Below are 18,922 nucleotides of genomic sequence, written 5' to 3' on the forward strand. Positions count from 1 at the left end.
TGTTCGCGTCTTCATTGGCTGTGTTTGTGGTCTGACTCTGCAGTGCTGGGAATATGGAATCTCCCTGTGCCGGGAGCTGGCTTTCCAGTACGAGACTTTATATGATTACCAGAGCCTCAGCTGGATCCGGGTGAGTAATGTCCCGTGTTCGTGCGTCCTCTCTCTGCTCCTTGTTGTTATCATTCGAGCGTCCTCTGCAGCCGCCGGAAGGCGTGACTCTCGTCTCGCTCGCGCTCGGGGCCGCTCGTGTTGCGGGCGTCTCTTGCCGCTCGCTGGCGTCAAACACCGTCAGCGTCGCAAATCACCTGCGCGCAGTGCGCTGACGCTGACGCTGCCGCTGACGCTGATGCTGACGCTCACGCTGACGCTGACGCGCTCGCACTTGGCTGAGGTTGTGGGCTTGGATGCATTAATGGTTTTTTGTTTTGACTTTTGTCATCCCGGAACAGAAAATGGAGGCGGCGTACTACGACAACATCATCGAGCAGCAGAGGATCGAGCCGGAGTTCTTCCGAATGGGCTTCTACGGCAGGAAGTTTCCCTTCTTCCTCAGGGTGAGGCTGGCCACGCCCATCCAGTCATGTGACCCCCCCCTACAGCCTCCGACACACTTAGGAATCCGCTGATGCTGCTCTCTCATGCTGAAAGCGGGAGACGATGGTCACAGTGGGGATGAAAAAAAAAAAAAAAAATGCCGGAGTGGGCAAATTCAGTGAAGCTGAATTCATTTATGCTGGAGTTCTGCAGGCTGCTGTGTGTGATTTATCCTGCACTTGGTGTGTGTTTTAACAGAGGATGAAGAGACTTAGAAAAAAAGAAAACGGTTGCACATCAGCTCAATATAGACGCATTAGCCACAATATAGAAATATAGATGCAGAGAAGTGTTTGAAAAATGAAAAATAAAACAGAAAACATACATTGTCTTGCTAGTCACGAAACATTAAAGAAATAGCTTGAATGACAAAAAAAGTAGCAGCTTTTCATATCTTCTTCTTATTCTTATGTTGGAGCTCTATACAACTTCCCAAATCACAGATCACCGATGAATCTTCCAACTGATTAAAGATGTCACAAGGCTCCTCAAGAGTATTCCCACCATAGCAACAACAACATATGGAAGGTGTAGCCATGGATGCATTTGCATCTCTGTCCAAGGACTAGGATCATGCCTCAAGAAAATTAATTTAGATTTGTCTTTTTTTTTTCTTTTTTTAATTTAAAACCTCGTCATTTGCGCTGATAGCAAACACTGGACTGCTTTGACCTTCAGCCTGTCAGCAGCCTCTGCTGCTGCAGCAAACAGCGGAAAGCTGGAAGTTAACAAGCAGCTGGGGAATGCGGTGAACCCGTCTGCAGCACGCACAGCAGGGAAAGAGGGAATTCAAGGCTCTAAATTCATAGATTAGCTTCCGCTTGCCCTTTTTTAAGAAAGAAAAAAATCACCTTCAAAAGATAGTGGCATGTCACCGCAGTATTTAGCAAAACTCGCCGTGGCTGCAAATGTGTTTTAGCATGAATGCTTGAACCCTGTTTCACTGGGAATTTCCCAATCAGTCCAATCAAAGCTTCCAGTTGAGTCGAGGCCTGGGGTTCGTGGCAGCAGCTCCTCATCAGCGTGTCGCGTCTGACCCCATGCCGTACCCCCCCCCCCCCCCCGCAGAACAAGGAGTTTGTCTGCCGCGGCTATGACTACGAACGGCTGGAGGACTTTCAGCAAAGGATGCTGGGGGAATTCCCGCAGGCCATCGCCATGCAGCATCCCAACCAACCCGACGACACCATCCTGCAAAGTGACGCTCAGTGTATCCTTTCAACTTTGCAAAGAAAAGGAAAAAAAAAAAATTATGTTTTTTTAATATTATTTACAGATTTCTTTTTGCATATAGAGGTTCTTATAGATAATCAAGTTGATCAAGTCGATGATGTAAATCCTGTCGCTTTTAGTAGAACATTTAGATTAGAATGTTTTCAAGCTCAAATTTGAAAACACATTTTTCAGTGTTTGGCAGGAAACAGAAAAGCGTCTACGCAAGCGTTCCCTCCGTGCTGCTCGTCCTCCTTTGTGAATTTCTCTGTCTGTCCTTCTGCCCGTCCATCTGTCACTTCCTTGACACTTTGGCCTCCAGACTTGCAGATCTACGCCGTGACTCCAGTGTCAGACATCTCCGATGTGCCTCAGCTTGAGCGCGTGCCGGAGAGGATTAAGAGCTTCTACCGCATAAACAACGTCAGCCGCTTCCACTACGACAGGCCTTTCCACAAGGGGCCCAAGGACCGCGAGAACGAGTTCAGGGTAGGTCGAGCCGGCACGTCCGTCCAGTGTTGCATCAGGCCACATTACTGACATATAAAACTGACTTTTACATCTCAAAAATTAACACACTCAACGTTTCAAAGCTCAGAATTGCAAAATTCACTTTTTCTTGCATCATAGGGACGCACTAATACACTTTTTTTTTTTTTTTTTTTACTGAACTGGTAGTATGTGTCTCAAGCCTCTCAATAGATAATGAAACAAACATTATCCCACTGCTTTACCACAAATATGTATTAAAAAAATGTACATTTCTCTTATTTTTCTGACGTTAGGTTAGTGAAAACACCCCCAGCCCACTCAGCTTTTGTCTGTTTCTTTTCACGTGGGAGGTCAAAAGATACATCAGTATTAGCACAAAACTAAAATCAAGTGTTTCTTGTACAGGCCGATAAATGCGGTGTTGGTTGTGACATGGTTATCATGGTTAGTGGCTGTTTCGCCTGAATCCTGAATCCAGGATGAGGAATAAAGAGTCAATGGCACCTTTAAAATACTCCTGTGCCCAGTTTGAGCCTCTGCGAGAGTCACTTTTCTGGGCACGGCGGTGGAAGTGCTTCTCAAAAGCAGATGAAGCAGTGAAATAAACAGTCTAATGTCCCCTAATGGAAATAGCGAATGATTTGGAAGAGCGTGTCTTACGTCAGCGGGGCTGCAAAGACTTGCGTTGATCAGAGTTGAGTCCATTCGTCTCGGCTGTTTTCAGGATGTCTATTTCAACTGCTGGACCTAAATGATACAAAGGCAGCAGCGAGTGTCACTCGGCGAGTGAAAAAAAAACAAAAAAACAAAGACGCAGTTCGTTGACGGTCTGCTCAAACTCCGGCCCGGACTGAATAAATCACCGACACTGTGCTATTACTAATACTGACATAATCCCTTTAGACGTTTCTCCAGAGCCTCTCCGAGTTGCGTCAGTGTTTTGCCAAAATCTTAAATACGTGATAATGACATCAGGCAGTCGCCCAAAATTGACTTTCTCTCCACTTCGGCTCAGCGGCAGCCTGAACCGCAGGTGCATTAGTCATAAATGCTGCAAAATGATGTAATGAGGCAGGAGGAAAAGTTTCCTGCATTGAGCCAAAGGGGGAGAAAAAAAACCCCCAGCTGCATTAGAACAAAGGGGAACAACCACATAAAGATCAAATCTCCCAGATAGCGCCGCAGTGTTTACCGCAATACAGTTGTTGGGTGTGTTTTTTTTTTTTTTGTCGCCTTAAACAAATAAACATGTCCGATCCGGTCCAAGGAAAAGAACCATTTGTCTCAAGAGAGCACATCTTACCGCCGCAGTAATAAAAGCGGCTCGCGGTGATCAGGAAACGCTTTCCAGCTTCCGCCAGACATCCTTGCGCATCGCTGCCATTTCTCCCTAACAGTGACCTCGCTAAAAGGCGGCGTGCTCTTATTTTTTTTTCTCAACCCCCCACATGTTGAACAGAGCCTGTGGATCGAGAGGACGACCCTGATCCTCTCCCGCCCGCTCCCTGGGATCTCCCGCTGGGCCGAGGTGGAGAGGAGAGAAGTGGTGAGGAGCTCCATCGCTCATTCCCTGTCATCTCACACTTCACACGCCTTTCCCCTCCGAGGGGGGCGCTCCACTCCACTGGGTTTTATGTCTATTTTTTTTTGAACTCCCGGGGGAGGATAAAAGCTTGCACGCACGTTCTCCTTCTTAATCGTCTTGAGTTTAACATGTTGGGTTCTTCCCTCCCCCGCTCCTCCCGCCAGGTGGAGGTGAGCCCCCTGGAGAACGCCATTTACGTGGTGGAGAATAAGACCCAGGAGCTGCGCACCCTGATCAGCCAGTACCAACACAGGCAGCATCACGGCAACATCAACCCGCTCAGCATGTGCCTGAACGGAGTCATCGACGCCGCCGTGAACGGAGGCATCGCCCGATACCAGGAGGTGGGGAGCGACACGCACCCCCTCACGGTTGCCTCTCCATTTCTTTTCTCGAATCAGCCGCGTCACCCTCTCGTCTTTTGCCCCCCCCCGCTCCCCCCTTGGCGCAGGCCTTCTTCGACAAGGACTACATCAGCAGCCACTCCGAGGACACGGAGCGGATCACCCACCTGAAGGACCTGATGCAGGAGCAGGTGGGTCCTCGGCGAGGAAGACACTTTTTTTTTTTACCGGGCTCGTCGAGTCGTCACCATCAGGGGCTGGTTTACATCGGTGGTCCCCCTGCCAGTTGTTATAGGCACAGTACCTTTAAAATGAGGTCAACGACAGCAGTAAAGAGCAAGAGCAACAGTAATAAGACGGTCATATTACAATCCAGCACAATGGCATTCGTCAAAACAAGAAAAAAAAGAAAGAGAGAAGAACAAGCAAACTGTCAAGCCATTGCAACTGGAGGTAGAGAGAAAACAGAGAAGACAAACACTGCTAGAGCTCAGTTGCAGTCGCAGGCGAGGCAGCTTTATTTTTTATAACACATTTCATACACAAGGCAACTCAATGTGCTTTTCATGATTAAAAGTTCAAACATTTCAAAAGCATTTAAAAAACAAAAGAGCACAGTCTTCAAAGACAAAATGCAGAGAAATAAAAGTCATAAATAGAGCAGTAATACATAATAATAATATAAAGATGATGATGAAATATAACAAGATGAACGAAAGCACTCAACTATAAGCATAAGACAAAATAAGAGCGTTTAACCTGCATTTAAAAACATTCACACTTGTTGCTGACTTCACTTCTGTTGGCAGCCCATTCCATTAGTGTGCAGCATAAAAGCTAAATGCTGTAATATTGCACATACCAGGATGGCCGCTGGATTCAAAAGCATGAGGCAGAGTGGATTGGAGGCTGTGTGAGGGTGTGTTGATGGTGTGTTGGGCTGTGATGACAGTCCAGAGTCCAGTCCACTGTTATTGTTGAGAATGGTAGTTACGAATGTCACTGTCTCGTCTTCCCTGCCCAACAGGTGCACATCCTGGGAGTGGGCCTGGCCGTCCACGAGAAGCTGGTGCACCCGGAGATGCGCCCGCTGCACAAGAAGCTGGTGGACCAGTTCCACATGATGAGAACGGGCTTGCATCACGTGAGCGCCCCTCTTGTTTTTAGGCCTCTCATTTGTGCCCATTAAAGGTTTAAGTGTGTAATATTGTGAGGTTTGAAGAGGAAACAGCGACATCAAGTGGTTGCATTTTAGATTGCGGCGCTCTATCGCTCGCCCTCCCTCTCCCGAGCTTGCCAGTGTATACAGTGTACACTTTTATTGATGTAATTTATGGGCAGAATGTGAAGCTTTTACGTAGATAAAAATCATGAATCAGGCCAGATTTTACATTCTGGACCTTGAAAAGCTCTTGCGATCAGTGTAAATATTCAGAGGCTAGTATGTGACTGGCTCCCAACAGGGCGTGAGCACCATGGATCGCTTCAATCCGGCGGGCTGCCAGGGGGGCAACTCCTCCAGGGGGATCCTCTCGTCCCACAGCCACATGAGCCCCGAGAGCGTGCGCCTCATGCACAGGCACAGGTCAGTTCACGCCGCTGCCACGCACACTCAGCAAAACAAAAACATGGAAAACAAATTGTGTGGTTTAACTTCCCCGCTTCCCCCCCGCCCCCCCTACGCAGCCCTCTGAACCTGCAGGGCTCCATCCGCCACTCCTCGTCCTCCCTCTCCTCGCACACGTCCAGCGAGGCGGGGAACCTTCACATCATGACCGACGGCCTGATGGGCGAGCACCCCGAGGACCCGCTTCACATGCAGGTCAGGGTTTGCATACACCACTCATACAAAGCAAGAAATGTCTTTGATCAGTCGGTACGCCGCAGGTGAACGCTCTGAAGTATGGCTTGTTTTGCAGCCGAGCCCCTCCTCCTCCAGCCTGAGCTCGATCCGCTCCAACTCCTCCCAGATTATCAACTCTGCTCCGTCAAGTGCCAGAGGTCAGTCCGCCCAACCGCCTGCTTTCTGTAGCGGCGAGCTTTGTGCAGACGGTGTTTTCATCACACACAAACCGCACGCCACAACATTCATGTCCCGCTGAAATGTGCCTCAATTCGCAGCTGTGCTGCTTCGGTGCGTCCTGCAATTCACGGCAGCGCTGAAAAATGGATATGAATTAAAGGATGATCACGTGCAGAGATGTGTTTAGTGCCTCTGATGGTCTGTGACCTCAAAACGAACCGCACTCTGATTCGCTCAGTTCCTTCCTCTGCTTTGGTTAGACGCGTTGAATCCATTTAACTCGCGTCTACGCAGCAAATTTCAAAGTTGATGCAGACTGTTGTTTGTGCAACCGCTGCAGTTGGCAGATATGATCTCGTAGGAACGCTACGCCGTGCATGTGCGACCGGTGGCGGAACGTGAGGTGCATCTGTAGTCAGGTTGGGACTTTTTCAGTCTCTTCCGTCTGTCCAGGCTCTCCGTCCCTGCCAGACAAGGCCAAACACAACCGGGAAGTGATGATACTGCTGCCGTCCCACCGCGAGAGGGCCAACAACTCTGTGTACTACAACATGGCCGAGAACGGACAGGTAGGGCAGACACCCGGCGGAAGCGAGGTGAAATCTATTCTCTTCGGATCTATGCTTGACTCTCTCTCTCTCCGTCGCTCCCTGCAGAACAACCACATGCAGCGTGCCTTATTTCAACAAGTTAGCCCCTGTAAGCCGTGTGCCGATCCTCACATCAACCTGCCGGAGAAAGGTGACACAGACGCGCGCACACCCAGACGCACGGCTTCAAAATGAATTGAAAGTATTCACCAGTGGTGCCCTGTGAGTTCATGTGCGTCTTCCTCCCCCAGTGTTTCCCAACACTCCCGGCGGCTGGACTCTGGACGGAGACAACAGGGAGCAGGTGTCCTACATGCCGGCTTCTGCTGGAGGGGTTGTCATGCCCCCTGTGCCGCCCAGGTCTTTCCCACCAGGTAGTGCAAACCCTTACAACGACACCGTTCATTAATTAGGGATCGCAGACAGATTTCGACGCTCCCCTGGAAGAAAATATCAAGACTCTTTGTAGACGTTATGAATTTTTTCGTCAAGTTCATCTGCTGGGCTGTGTGTGTGTGTGTGTGTGTGTGTAGTCCAAATGAAAATAAAATAATAATAATGATAGCTACTTCTCTTCTGCTCCACAGGACACTTCCTGATGCACTGTGATGCTTATCATCACCAGAGCAGCGACCCTCCTCCCGCCCTGCCGGTCCGCTCGCTTCGAAAGGTACGACCTCGTGATCAGGCTGATAATTGTCATGACAGCTTCAGCAAAGGTGCCTGGATATGAAAAACAAACAACAGATGTTTATATTCCGCCAGATTTCTCCGGTTGTTCTTTTGGTAGAACTTTACTTTGCTACCTCATGTGTGTATAAGTCGTCTGCGTTTCCTTTCGTCCTGTGCCAGTTCGACTTGTCTTCCAGCCTCATTCGTCAATTCTGGCTTTGCTTTTACTTTGACACTTTGTGTTGATAAATTGTCCTAGTTTAGACTTATTTTGAAACTTTTCTCTTCTAATTATTTTTTTTTGGCTCTTGCTTTATTTTCCCTCCTTCCTCATAACTTTTGATTATTATCCAAGTTACAAGAGCTTTTCCACTGTCAGTATTCATTTTCTTCCCTTTATTCCGGAAGTGTTTGAGAGAAAAAACAAAACACTCCTCTGGAAAACAGCCTTCATAAAGGCTCTTGATAACTGATGATGACAACACCCCCAAGCTGAGGTGTTAGTTGCCAATCTTGCAGCCACCTTGTATTTGTCCCCTCCCACGCATTCCTGAGCAAAACTGAACGATTCTGCAGCAGGCTGTAAACTGGTGTTGTCGTACTGGAGATTGGTCTCGGTCTCCAGACCACTTTTTAATGGTCTCGGTCTCGTCTCGGACGCGGAGGCATTTTTACTCGGTCTTGTCTCGGTCTCGGACTGGACGGACTCGGGGTTTTTGATCAAGACCAGTGGAGACTCAGCCAACACTGTAATGACACGATAATAACATAAAAGATTCCAGCTGCTTCCTTGTTCCGCTCTAATTGTGACACCCACGGTGACACAGCCCCCTCATTTCAAGTTAATTTGTTTTTTAATTTTATGAAGCAATGTAGTTTTTTTTTTTTTTAAATGGTTTGCTGGAAAAAAAATAGTTGGCAAAACAGCAAGAATGTTAAAGACATTATTGAAAGTTACCTTGCTGAAAGGAAATGTTGTTGCTCCATTTATGTAGAAGCAAACTTGAACTGAAAAAACCCAGTGATTTGTTCTGTTTTGTTGTTGTTTTTCTTTGATATATAAAGCCTTGGTCTTGTCTCGGTCTCGACCTCCAAAGGTCTTGAGAAGGTCTTGGTCAATGTTGGTGCGGTCTTGACTACAATGCTACTGTAAACAGAGGGCTAATCCTGCAAGGCTGATCCACCAGATGAAAAATAGAAATCTAAAAATGGTTGAAAATACGGGACCAAGAATCCAGCCGCTAACAGCCGCTCTCCCTGTGTTCCTCCTCCCGCCAGTCTCCTCTCCACCCGATCCCCGGCTCCCCCACCAGCCCGCAGTCGGCACTAGGGGGCAGTAACTCCACGCTGTCGGGCAGCGCCAGCAGCGGCGTCTCCTCCCTCAGCGAGAGCAACTTTGGCGGCCAGTACCCGGAGCCCGGCCCCATCAGGAACGATGCCCTGGAGCCCCTCCCCAGCCACCTGTGGTCTCCCCCGGACGAGTACCTGCCCTCCCCCTACCTGCACATCCACTACGGCGGTCCCGACATCGACCCCGTGGACCAGGTCCGCCCCTTCCACTACCGCAGCCCGGCCACGCACCCGCACACCCACCCGCACCCCCACGCTCACGCCCACGCCGGCCTGGACGGCCACCCCCACGGGCCGCCGCCCCACCACCACCCGCCCACTCACGGCCCCCACCACATCCCCTACCGCAGGCCCCAGCCGCCGGCCGTGCCGCCCAAGCCCTACCTGAGGGAGGGCTGCATCCCGGAGGAGGAGCTGCCGCCTCAGCCCATCCCGCTGCCCCGCAGGATCTTCCACTCGCCCCACGGCCACAGGGAGGAGCAGGGCAAGCACGCCTGGGAGCAGTGCATCAGCGAGGAGCACGAGGAGGCCCAGTGACCGGCGGCCGGCCAGGCTGCGCTCCAGTCCGGGCTCCCTGCTCCTTTGTCTTCTTCCCTCCATTTGCACCAATCAGCAGCCATTGAAAAGTGTTTCACGCCAAGCGGGCAGCGAGTCTGCCGGCCTGACGCGGTTTTTCCGTCGCGGCGCAAATGAAGGAAAGAAAAGACGGATTCTCGAGAAGGCACCCCGAAAGGCCGCCGCCCCTGCCGCTCCATCTTCCCCCCCTTAGATGTGGATGGATGAGAACCCGCAGAACAATGAGGCAGACCGACTCGATCCAGAATTTTGACTGCACGCACTCGTGCGATTCACCAGTGAGCATGTTTCTTTACTTTCAACAACTGTCAACTGACTGCCTGCGATCGTCGTCGGCAACGTGGTCCCAGGTGCGGCGTGAGCTCAGAACTCCAAACAACCGGGCGACAGCTGACGGTTGGGACTCACAGCGAAGTGACTTTCCCGCTTCAGATCCTTCGTTCCGCATCAGTTCTTACTTTAGGCGATCATGTTAGGAAAAAAAGCGACAATTGCAGTGTTTTCAAAGGCTTGCGTCCGCCGCGTATTGTTTTTTTTTTCCTCCAAACACTATTAAGTGCTCCTTAATAGTGAATCATATCAAGCGGCCGCGCTCGAATCCGGCGGTCTGTGTGGACCGGGACCAGAGGCTCTCCTCATGGACTGGCATCTCAAGGGACATGAACTCTAGTCGTGACAAATACTCGGATCCGTACCGTGCGTGCGGAACCCCACGTGAATGTATTCAGACGAGAAGTTCTACCCCGGCGTTCGCGCAACGCCGCGGCGCCGGCTTTTGTTCAAAAGTGCTTTAAGTTCGGTCCATGTTGAAGAAGTCTCTTATTTGTGTCTTCTGTGTGACCAAGATATCTCCAGAGAGGGAAACGGCGAGAACGATATAAAAAAAGACAGACGCTTCCCCAAAACCCCCCCCGAGAAAGAACTTTCCTCGCTTGGACGCCCTGCCAGACTCTCAAAACTTGACTCCATTCTCTCTCCTCCTCTCCTCCCCCCCCTCCATGATTTTCCACCCACCACACTCAGCAGTGAGGGCTGAACCCTGGGCCACACACCCGATGCCAGCGTCCAGACCCTCCTCCCCACTGGACTGACCAGTTAGGAAGCCTTCTCAGACCGCGTCGGAATCGCCTACCTGCCTTAAGTGCATTCAAATGCAGTTTGACCTCTCGTCCAAACTGCGAGAAGCTCACCCGGCGACAGCCACTCAGCCACCAACCGACCGACCCACCGACCCACCCACCCGCCCGCTTTTCACTCTGCCCTCTAAACGCACCCAGGAGGAAACAAAAAGATATCTATCTAGTGATGTTTTCGTATGGTTTCGTCCCGCTTTGGTTTCAGGTTGTCGTTTGCTTTGTAGCGCTAATATTTCTAATTCTGCCTGCGGCTCTTCCTTATGTTGTGTGAAAACTCGATGGTATGTGTTTCAGAGAACGTCACAGCCCGAACTGAGAGCGAGTCTGACTTTTTGTGGAGCAGAAGAGCAACACCGTTCTCTGCGATTTGGTGCATCGGAAGGATAAAGCTAATATTTTAAAAATTTCTTGTTTTCCTGGTTGGGATTTCTTTTTTTTTTTTTTTTATTGGCAGGTGGATGCTTTGTGTTTGTGTACATCAAGTTGTCAGCTGACTAGACAACATCTATTTTTGTATGTGAGATCATCAGTTGTGTGAACATACTTCAGAAACCGTACCGAGACTGAGGGCCCAGGCACCGCAGGAGCTGCTTGTATGGAGATGCACCCCGAGGTTAAGAGTATTCAGTGTGTGATTATCTGGTTCGAGCCTGAGAAGACGAGTGCTGACTGAAGTGATGCGCAAAATGTAGGTACAATAGAATTTTTCAATGTAAATTCTGTTATTGTACATATGGCAGTATTGTGAAATATTTTTGAGAATTATCGCAGACGCCCCCGAAAAGGTTTATCGTTGTTTTGTGTATATACATGTACTCCAGAGATCAATGTAATTGATAAATATCTATACTCAGTGTTTGAAAAGGAAGAATCCATTAGACTGTGGCTGTCTCTACCGTTCTTGACTTTGGGTCTTCTCATATAAATACTTTATACACTTTTCAATGTGCTTTCCTGTACATATGGTGTTAGCATGATCAAGTGTTTGGTTGTAAAAGTGGTTTTCCTACTCCCATAACTGCTGTGGTATGGAATTCATTAATGATGCCAAACATTAAAGACAATCTTTTATCAGCTTCAACTCTTCCTTCTTGGCTTTGCTCTGCTGTGAATGGTGGGGCGCAGTGTGTTCGGTGAACCAGCAGAGGGCACTGTGTGGCATGAAATCGTTGCATCTCATGACACAGCAGAAAGTAATGTCATTTCAACTATTGTGTTGTCCATTCACGGACAATGTCATTTAAGGCCCAATAATAATAATAATAATAATAATAATAACAATAATAATAATAATAATAATAATAATAATAATAATAATAATAATAATAATAATATAATACTACTACTACTACTACTACTACTACTACTAATAATAATAATGAGAGCAGCGACACGGTGGCACAGTGGTTAGCGCTGCCGCCTCACAGCAAGAAGGTTGTGGGTTCGATTCCGGGGGCCCGGACCTGGGACCTTTCTGTGTGGAGTTTGCTGTGTCTGCGTGGGTTCTCTCCGGGTTCTCCGGCTTCCTCCCACAGTCCAAAAACATGCACGTGAGGTCAATTGAACACTCTAAATTGTCCGTAGGTGTGCATGTGAGTGTGAATGGTTGTCTGTGTCTCTGTGGCCCTGCGATGAACTGGCGACTTGTCCAGGGTGTCACCCTGCCTTCGCCCTAAGACAGCTGGGAGAGGCTCCTGCAGACCCCCGTGACCCTGAATAGGAATAAGCGGGTATAGAAGATGAATGAATGATGATGAGAGCAGGCCTCCGCTGTGGCTCAGTCCCAAATAATAATAACACTAATGATGATGATGATGATGGTAATAATAATGATAATTATAATAATAATAATACACTTTTCCAACAATTATACCTCAATATCAATAAACCACCATAATTCGCGTTGGTTTATTTTTTGAACATTTTTGCTAAAACACAGTGCTGGAAATGAGGCCTTTGTGACGTCACACATAAACACACACAGTTGAATTTCAATTTTTGTGTCTCAACTCAGATTGTGCAGTCCTTCACAAAGTAGGCTGAACGCGTGCCTTTTGCTCTCATGTATATTATACTGCATTCCAATTCTCTTGGCGTACAGAGCGTATTGAGTCTTACTGATCTGACATGAAACTGCAGAGAAAAGGGCACGTCAGGAAAAAAAAAAACAGTACCTCTGCCTCGCTGAGGGGGGCGAGGGAGAGCCAACGGATCCGATTTATGCTCGTTCTGTCGCCGCTGCTCTTCTTCTATACACACAGTCAGGTGCACTACCGCAGTTCGTATGTTTTTCCATTTTTGCTTTATTATTATTATTATTATTATTATTATTATTATTATTATTATTATTATTATTATTATTATTTATTTATTTATTTTTATATATTTTTTTCAAATCTTGTCAGACATCCCTACTTCAAATTGAATGCCAAGGAATTATTCAAAATCAAACGAACTAAAAGAAGACAAGGAAGACTTTTACAACAAAAAAGTCACAGAGATGTCGACCCACAATGATTGACAAGTTGACACTCGCATAAAGGCACTGGCCAGTTCGCCTGCAGTGACATCAGTGACATTCACCACCTCACTTTTCTTCCGCTTGATTGCGATTCTTCTTATTTATTTATATACCTGGTTTCCTTTTGTTCGGACAAGTTATAGGTTTTAAAACAGACGTCAACTGCCTTGTTTATTTATTGTTCTCTACTCGTTGGAGGACGGCTTATTTTTCTGAGCACCGGCACATACCAGTTGCCGGCCTACAGGGGGCGCAAGTCAGCCGTTCAGTCAGACTCTGCTGCCGGATGGTTGGCAACAGCCAAATCTACGTGCAAAACAGAACACAGACAGACAGAAGCCGGATGTATAAATAGATAAATAAATGCGTGCGTGAACACAGAGGTGCTTGCTAACGTGCGCGTGTTTCTCATGGAAAGATCACAGGGAGCCAAAGTGTTTTGACGGCTCCTCCTCCGCCACGTCCCGGCTTTGAACGGACCCCGAGCTGAAAGGCCGTGACGTCGGCAGCGTTTATTATCCGCGCGCTCTGTGACAGAGGACTGTGTGCCCTCAGCCTTCTGCGTATGCAAAGTTACAGAGAGAGAGAGAGAGAGAGAGAGAGAGAGAGAGAGAGAGAGAGAGAGAGAGAGAGAGAGGAAAGCAAGTTGGGATGAAAGGATGTCAGCTGCCTCTCTGGAGGATGACGACGTTGTGCTGCATGCTGATGCAGATCCTGAGGTCCTCCCCCCCCCCCCACTTCCCTGTATTTTCTGAGTCACCGTGGCTCGTCTCAGGTTTTTCATTCGCCAGATTTGACTGGCTACGCCCCTCCGTTCCTTCCTGTGTGGGAAAGTCTCACTGTATTTTGTTGACTTTCTCTGAGTGCTTTCAGTGTAATGATGTCCTCTAGTCCCACACAGGGGAGCAGCGCCCGCGCGCGCGCGCGCAGCTGTGCGTGTTTGCGTGCGTGCGCCTCTGTCTGTTCTTTGTGCTCACTCGCGTGCGTGCGTGCGTGGCAGGCCTTTGCTTGGCATGCAGGCAGGCAGGCAGGCAGAGCTCTTTTCCTCTGGTGGGGTTTTCTCTGTCTCATACCACAGTTATTGTTTAGGGCACAAGTGCACGCCGATGTGAAAAGCGTCCCTCATAAATTCTGGCAACTGGGCTGACAGGCTGCCATCCAGGCCTGTGTTTAGAGGCAAAACAAAAATAACTCGTTCCTGTTAGGCCGTCTCTTTGTGTGCACCTTCCCCCCCCCCCACCCCCCCTGCTCTGCCGCATCATTTTGACACTGATTTGTTTCAAACGCTTCCTCCACTGTTTGGGTGTCCGCGAAGACGGTGGGTGGGGTGGTGGGGGGGTGGGGGGGAAGAGTGGGAATGTTTGGTGTGCCGGAGCGCCTTGGGGTGGCATGAAAGAAACAGGGGGAAAAAAAAAAGGAAGAAGGCTGGAGACCGGTGTGTCAGAAACAAAGACTTTTAATAAATGAAACAATTCTAATAAATAAAGATTAAACAAGTTTCACATTTAAAATAAAATCCAACGAAACGAACATAACACTGAACAGTACAGTACCAGAGCACGGATTATTAAAAAAAAAAAAAAAACGACAACAAAACAAAACAGGCCCCCCCAAGACATTTAGAAATTTTCTTAAAAACTTCAAGAGGCAAACAGACATTGTATAAAAGCATCATACAGTAGAGCATTTGTCGTCTGAGTATAATTTACAAATTTCTCGATAAATACAGCTGATCTCGCACCTGGGACCCACATGTCAAAGGCCGCCGCCTGCACATGTGAGTCTCAGCTGAGGTTCCAGCCCTTCCTCTAGTGATCAATAACAACGATGACGTGATGATGAAAGCAGTCCACTGATTTATGGGAAACTCACAAATTATCTATAACCGTGAATATGTTTTATTTTTATAGCTTTATCCTCCTTTATCTCCCGTTGGTCTCTTCTCCGTTTTGCTGCGTCGTAGAGTACAAGTCAAGAGCGTCTCTGCCGGCGGATATGGCTACATCAGGCGTTTCTGAGGGGCGAGAGAGCACTGCGGCCGCTCTTCGTCCCGCTCTCCAGACACGGCGGCCCGGAGGCTACGGTCGGATCAGTAGGGAGCGAATTTCTGTCTCTCTGGCTTCTTAATGCAGTTGGCCGAGGAGATCTTGGCGGTGTAGGCGGCCAGAGTGCTGTGGGAGGGCGCGGCGGTGACGGCCACGCCGGGGGCGGGGCTGGACAGAGTCAGAAAGGGGACGGACTTCACCCCCAGCAGGCCGGAGAGGGGCATGGCACCGTACGGGTTGCCCAGCATGTGAGCCGGGGTCAGCGCGCCCATGGTGGCCAGGGTGGGTGTGGGGGAGGCGGGGGAGGCTGGCTGGGTGAAGGCCATGTTGAGGTCGACGGGAGCGGCCATGCTGGCCGCCTGGGCCGTGGATTTGGCTGTCTCCAAGCTGCGGAGGGGAGGAGGGAGAGGTGGACACGCGCTGGATTAGGGGATTATGCTGTTGCTGCAACACTGTGGGAACTTTCTTTGCGAGTTTCTTTTTCTTTTTCTAGATTTTTTTTTTTTTTGGAAAAAAAAAAACAACTCCAGCAGTTTAGGCACGATGTCTGCTTAAAACGGAGCGCTCTCATTGGTCTAGACCAGGGGTGGGCAAACTTTTTGACTGATGAGCCACAATGGGTTCTAAAATTTGACGGGGGGTTGGGGGGAGCAGCAGCAGATGGATGGAGTGTTTTGGTGACCCACCTCATAGGAGAAAAAATATATCATGGGATATGTAGAAAACGTGTCAATTGAAAATGAACAAAAGCAAAGTTACAGCAAAATCTGTCCTTAGCCGTATTCAGCTCTTTATTGAAATGACTGAAAAAACTGAAATAATGGATGAAATACAGCTATTTTATGACTTACTTACGATTGATAAAATTTCTTTGAGTTCAGCGCTCCGGATTAAAACGCTTAACGGGCCGCATATGGCCCCCGGGCCGCAGTTTGCCCATGCCTGGTCTAGACTTTTTTGCGGTTCCAGGAGGAGTTGCGCCGCTTCCAGTTGCCCTCAAGTGATGACAGCTGCCACACGTTACGCCACTTGGCAAGTTTGAAAATAAAACTCGGTCCAAAGCGGCACCTTAGACGTGTTCTGTTGTTGTTCTACGTAATGCAACCCGATCCAATATTTCACTGAACATGGTGCCTCCATATTTATAGTTTAGACAATTTGAACAGGGCTAATAGAATAATAATAATAACTACACTTATAATAATAATGATGTGTGTGTTTTTTTTCTCTTAATACACTCAACATCCCAACATTATAGGTGCATCTGAATTTTTAAAGTAACCTTGTTGTTTTTAAGGAAACTAAGAACCCTTTTCACCATGTTCCTGCTGATCCTCTTTGAGTAAGCTTTTAAAAGCCTCCGTGTTTTATGTTGTTGTTTTTTTTTAATTGTCAGAAAGAATTTGGATTATATCGGGACTTTTTGTATGCACATGGAAGAAGTTCATTTGAAAAAACAGACAAACAATTCTAACAAGACGCTGCTGCTGCTGCTGCTGTGTCTTACATCACAACCTGGCTCTTCTTTAATTCCCATGAGACCAATTAGCCCACAGCACAAGGAAATACCGTCATCATCACTGATCACTCTACGGCATCACCTCTGACCCCGTTTCTGAAACCAATATTTTCCACTCGCACTGTACCAGTAGAGGGCGGTCCCCTGTGCTTACCAGGAGGTAATGAGGTACTGGGCCAGGTTGATGCTGACCGGCGTCCCTGTGATGGTCACATGACGGTCGCTCGTCCCGTCCAGCTGGCTGCCGATCTTGATCTGAGCTCCAGACACCTGCCTGATCTCGTTGATCTTGGTTCCCTGACGGCCGATGATCGAGCCGATCAGCTGCGGCGGAGCGAGAGGCAGGACGGAGTTTGTTATGCAAGGTGATCGTTAAGCGGATACATTTAACAGCAGTCCGGAATCCGATAAAAGGGAATTCTGCTTTTGTTTCGAGCCTGCCGCCGATAAAAGCGATTCCCGCGCAAAGGGCAAAAGGCCAAACACAATCAGAGTCGGGCGGCGACAACGCGGGCCTCCACACATTGCATTTACATTGTCTTCGGCGGGCCGCTCATCCATCACGCACGTCAAAAGCACTTTTTGCCCACCCCTCCAGAGTCCAGCTTAATTGCTGTTGCGCGCACACCGGTAAAAGAGTCAAGAGGCTGTGCATTTGTCTCTCATTTATCCGAGTGGCTAAAAGGTTATTGATTCCTCGCAGCGGTGATGACTTCCCAAACAAATCACTTCCCAAACACATGCCTGCTCGGCGCATCCCCCGCGCTAATGGAAAAACATAATGGGAAAATAACTCAAATGCATAATGCACGGCACCATCAGCGTGAGCCTCCTGTCTGCCGAGGCCGGATCAGACAGTGACATGGGTTTTTACTGCGCTCCCAAATACATTATCACTCATGTTTCGGCTTTCATTAGCCGTCCTGGGCCCCCTGCCCGTCAGGGCCAACAGATATTTAGCAGAGCCGCAGCTTGCGGAGGTGGGAGGGGGCGGAGGAGGGGACATCTTAGCTCGAGTGCGGGGTGTCAGGGATCAGGGACAGGGTTACGCTGGCAGATAAGCAGCGAGTGGGGCAGTGATGAAGCACTTGGGTGTTGGCGGCTCAGCCCGCGCTTAGGTCGGAGTGCACGGACGTTTTCTGCGCGAGCAGTCAGTTTTCCGCGACGGCTGATTTGTCACATCGCACCTGGCTGCCGCTCGCCGCCGCGCTGCTATTCTTGGCCCCCCCGCGCAGTTTATTGGTGGTGGTGGTGGTGGTGGGGTTGGTGGAGGGCTGCAGTGGCCAGTGGCCGGTGCCACTACAGACCTCAAATGACGGATAACAGCACTTACCCCCTTCCCCCACACCCCCTGCCATGAGACTGTCAATACCGCCCAGCTGTCAACAGCTCACCCAATTTAGCCGACGTGACGTCAGACAGCAGCATTCATTCCTTCAAAAAAAAACGCAGCAAAAAAAACAAACAAACAAAAAAAAAAAACCCAGCACGCCCAGGCTGTATAAACACACAGGAAACATCACAGGTGTGGCACACACGGACACAAACACACACACACACACAAACACACAAGCATGTTTCTCTATCTGGGTGTGGCCTTGCATGGCCACTTCCATTTTCCCATCAGGTTACGCTGCCTAAACCAAATCCTCTGCCTAACGCTAACCGCTAACCTTCACCTAGCGTCATCCTCCCTGCCTTTTCTTCCTCTAACCTGAAGCCTTCACCCTGATATCTAATGATTCAGCTGTGAGGAAACGTAGGAGAAGAAGAAGAAGAAACGTCCTCAATCTAGTGTTGGAGTCAAGACCGCACCAACCGAGACCAAGACGTGATCAAGACTAGAGAGTATCGGAACCAAGACCAGACCAAGACTGGATATATCAAAGAAAAATAACAACAAAACAGAAAGAAAATGACCAGTATCTTTTTTTTTTTTTATTCAAGGTTGCTTCTAAATCGAACAGCAGCATCTCTTTTCAGGGAGGTATTTTTTCATAATTTTCTTTAACATTTTCCTGCTTTGCCAACTATTTTGAACCAACTTTGCTTCATAAAATTGCTTCAACAAAAATTAATTAACTAGGAATAAGTGGCTCTGTCGCTCTGGGCGACACAAACAGAGCGTAAAACGGCAGCAGCTGGATTATTTTCTGTTATTATCGTGTCATTGGCTGAGTCTTGGCCAGTCTTGATCAAAAATCCCGAGTCAGCCCAGAGACCGAGACCCTTAAAAAGTGGTCTGGAGACCAGGGCCAGTCTC

General features: G+C 48.7%; 2 protein-coding genes across 6 annotated transcripts in view; one reads left to right on the forward strand and one right to left on the reverse strand.

Annotated features, from left to right (window-relative positions):
* LOC142888626 (dedicator of cytokinesis protein 3-like) overlaps positions 1 to 11,650 on the forward strand; it is a 55,906-nt gene extending 44,256 nt beyond the window's left edge. Inside the window, exons 39-54 of one of the 4 annotated variants that reach the window (XM_076027108.1) lie at positions 44 to 130; positions 450 to 554; positions 1,663 to 1,804; positions 2,129 to 2,295; positions 3,758 to 3,844; positions 4,048 to 4,227; positions 4,335 to 4,418; positions 5,255 to 5,371; positions 5,670 to 5,812; positions 5,914 to 6,049; positions 6,147 to 6,228; positions 6,686 to 6,819; positions 6,907 to 6,991; positions 7,089 to 7,214; positions 7,428 to 7,510; positions 8,791 to 11,650. In XM_076027108.1, coding sequence (XP_075883223.1) covers positions 44 to 130; positions 450 to 554; positions 1,663 to 1,804; positions 2,129 to 2,295; positions 3,758 to 3,844; positions 4,048 to 4,227; positions 4,335 to 4,418; positions 5,255 to 5,371; positions 5,670 to 5,812; positions 5,914 to 6,049; positions 6,147 to 6,228; positions 6,686 to 6,819; positions 6,907 to 6,991; positions 7,089 to 7,214; positions 7,428 to 7,510; positions 8,791 to 9,399 — 2,367 coding nt within the window. In that variant the 3' untranslated portion in view covers positions 9,400 to 11,650. The remainder of the gene's footprint in view (positions 1 to 43; positions 131 to 449; positions 555 to 1,662; positions 1,805 to 2,128; positions 2,296 to 3,757; positions 3,845 to 4,047; positions 4,228 to 4,334; positions 4,419 to 5,254; positions 5,372 to 5,669; positions 5,813 to 5,913; positions 6,050 to 6,146; positions 6,229 to 6,685; positions 6,820 to 6,906; positions 6,992 to 7,088; positions 7,215 to 7,427; positions 7,511 to 8,790) is intronic. The other 3 variants (XM_076027111.1, XM_076027109.1, XM_076027110.1) reach the window with 3 other exon arrangements.
* A 2,884-nt stretch (positions 11,651 to 14,534) lies between these two features.
* Positions 14,535 to 18,922, reverse strand: part of pcbp4 (poly(rC) binding protein 4) — a 37,457-nt gene continuing 33,069 nt past the window's right edge. For both annotated transcript variants that reach the window (XM_076027114.1, XM_076027113.1), the window contains exons 13-14: positions 16,814 to 16,983; positions 14,535 to 15,527 (exon numbers count right to left, since the gene is read on the reverse strand). In XM_076027114.1, coding sequence (XP_075883229.1) covers positions 15,185 to 15,527; positions 16,814 to 16,983 — 513 coding nt within the window. In that variant the 3' untranslated portion in view covers positions 14,535 to 15,184. The remainder of the gene's footprint in view (positions 15,528 to 16,813; positions 16,984 to 18,922) is intronic.

Source organism: Nelusetta ayraudi, unplaced genomic scaffold (genome assembly GCF_046127955.1).
Source record: "Nelusetta ayraudi isolate G7.1 ecotype Tasmania unplaced genomic scaffold, CSIRO-AGI_Nayr_v1 ptg000019l, whole genome shotgun sequence".
NCBI classification, from domain to species: domain Eukaryota; kingdom Metazoa; phylum Chordata; class Actinopteri; order Tetraodontiformes; family Monacanthidae; genus Nelusetta; species Nelusetta ayraudi.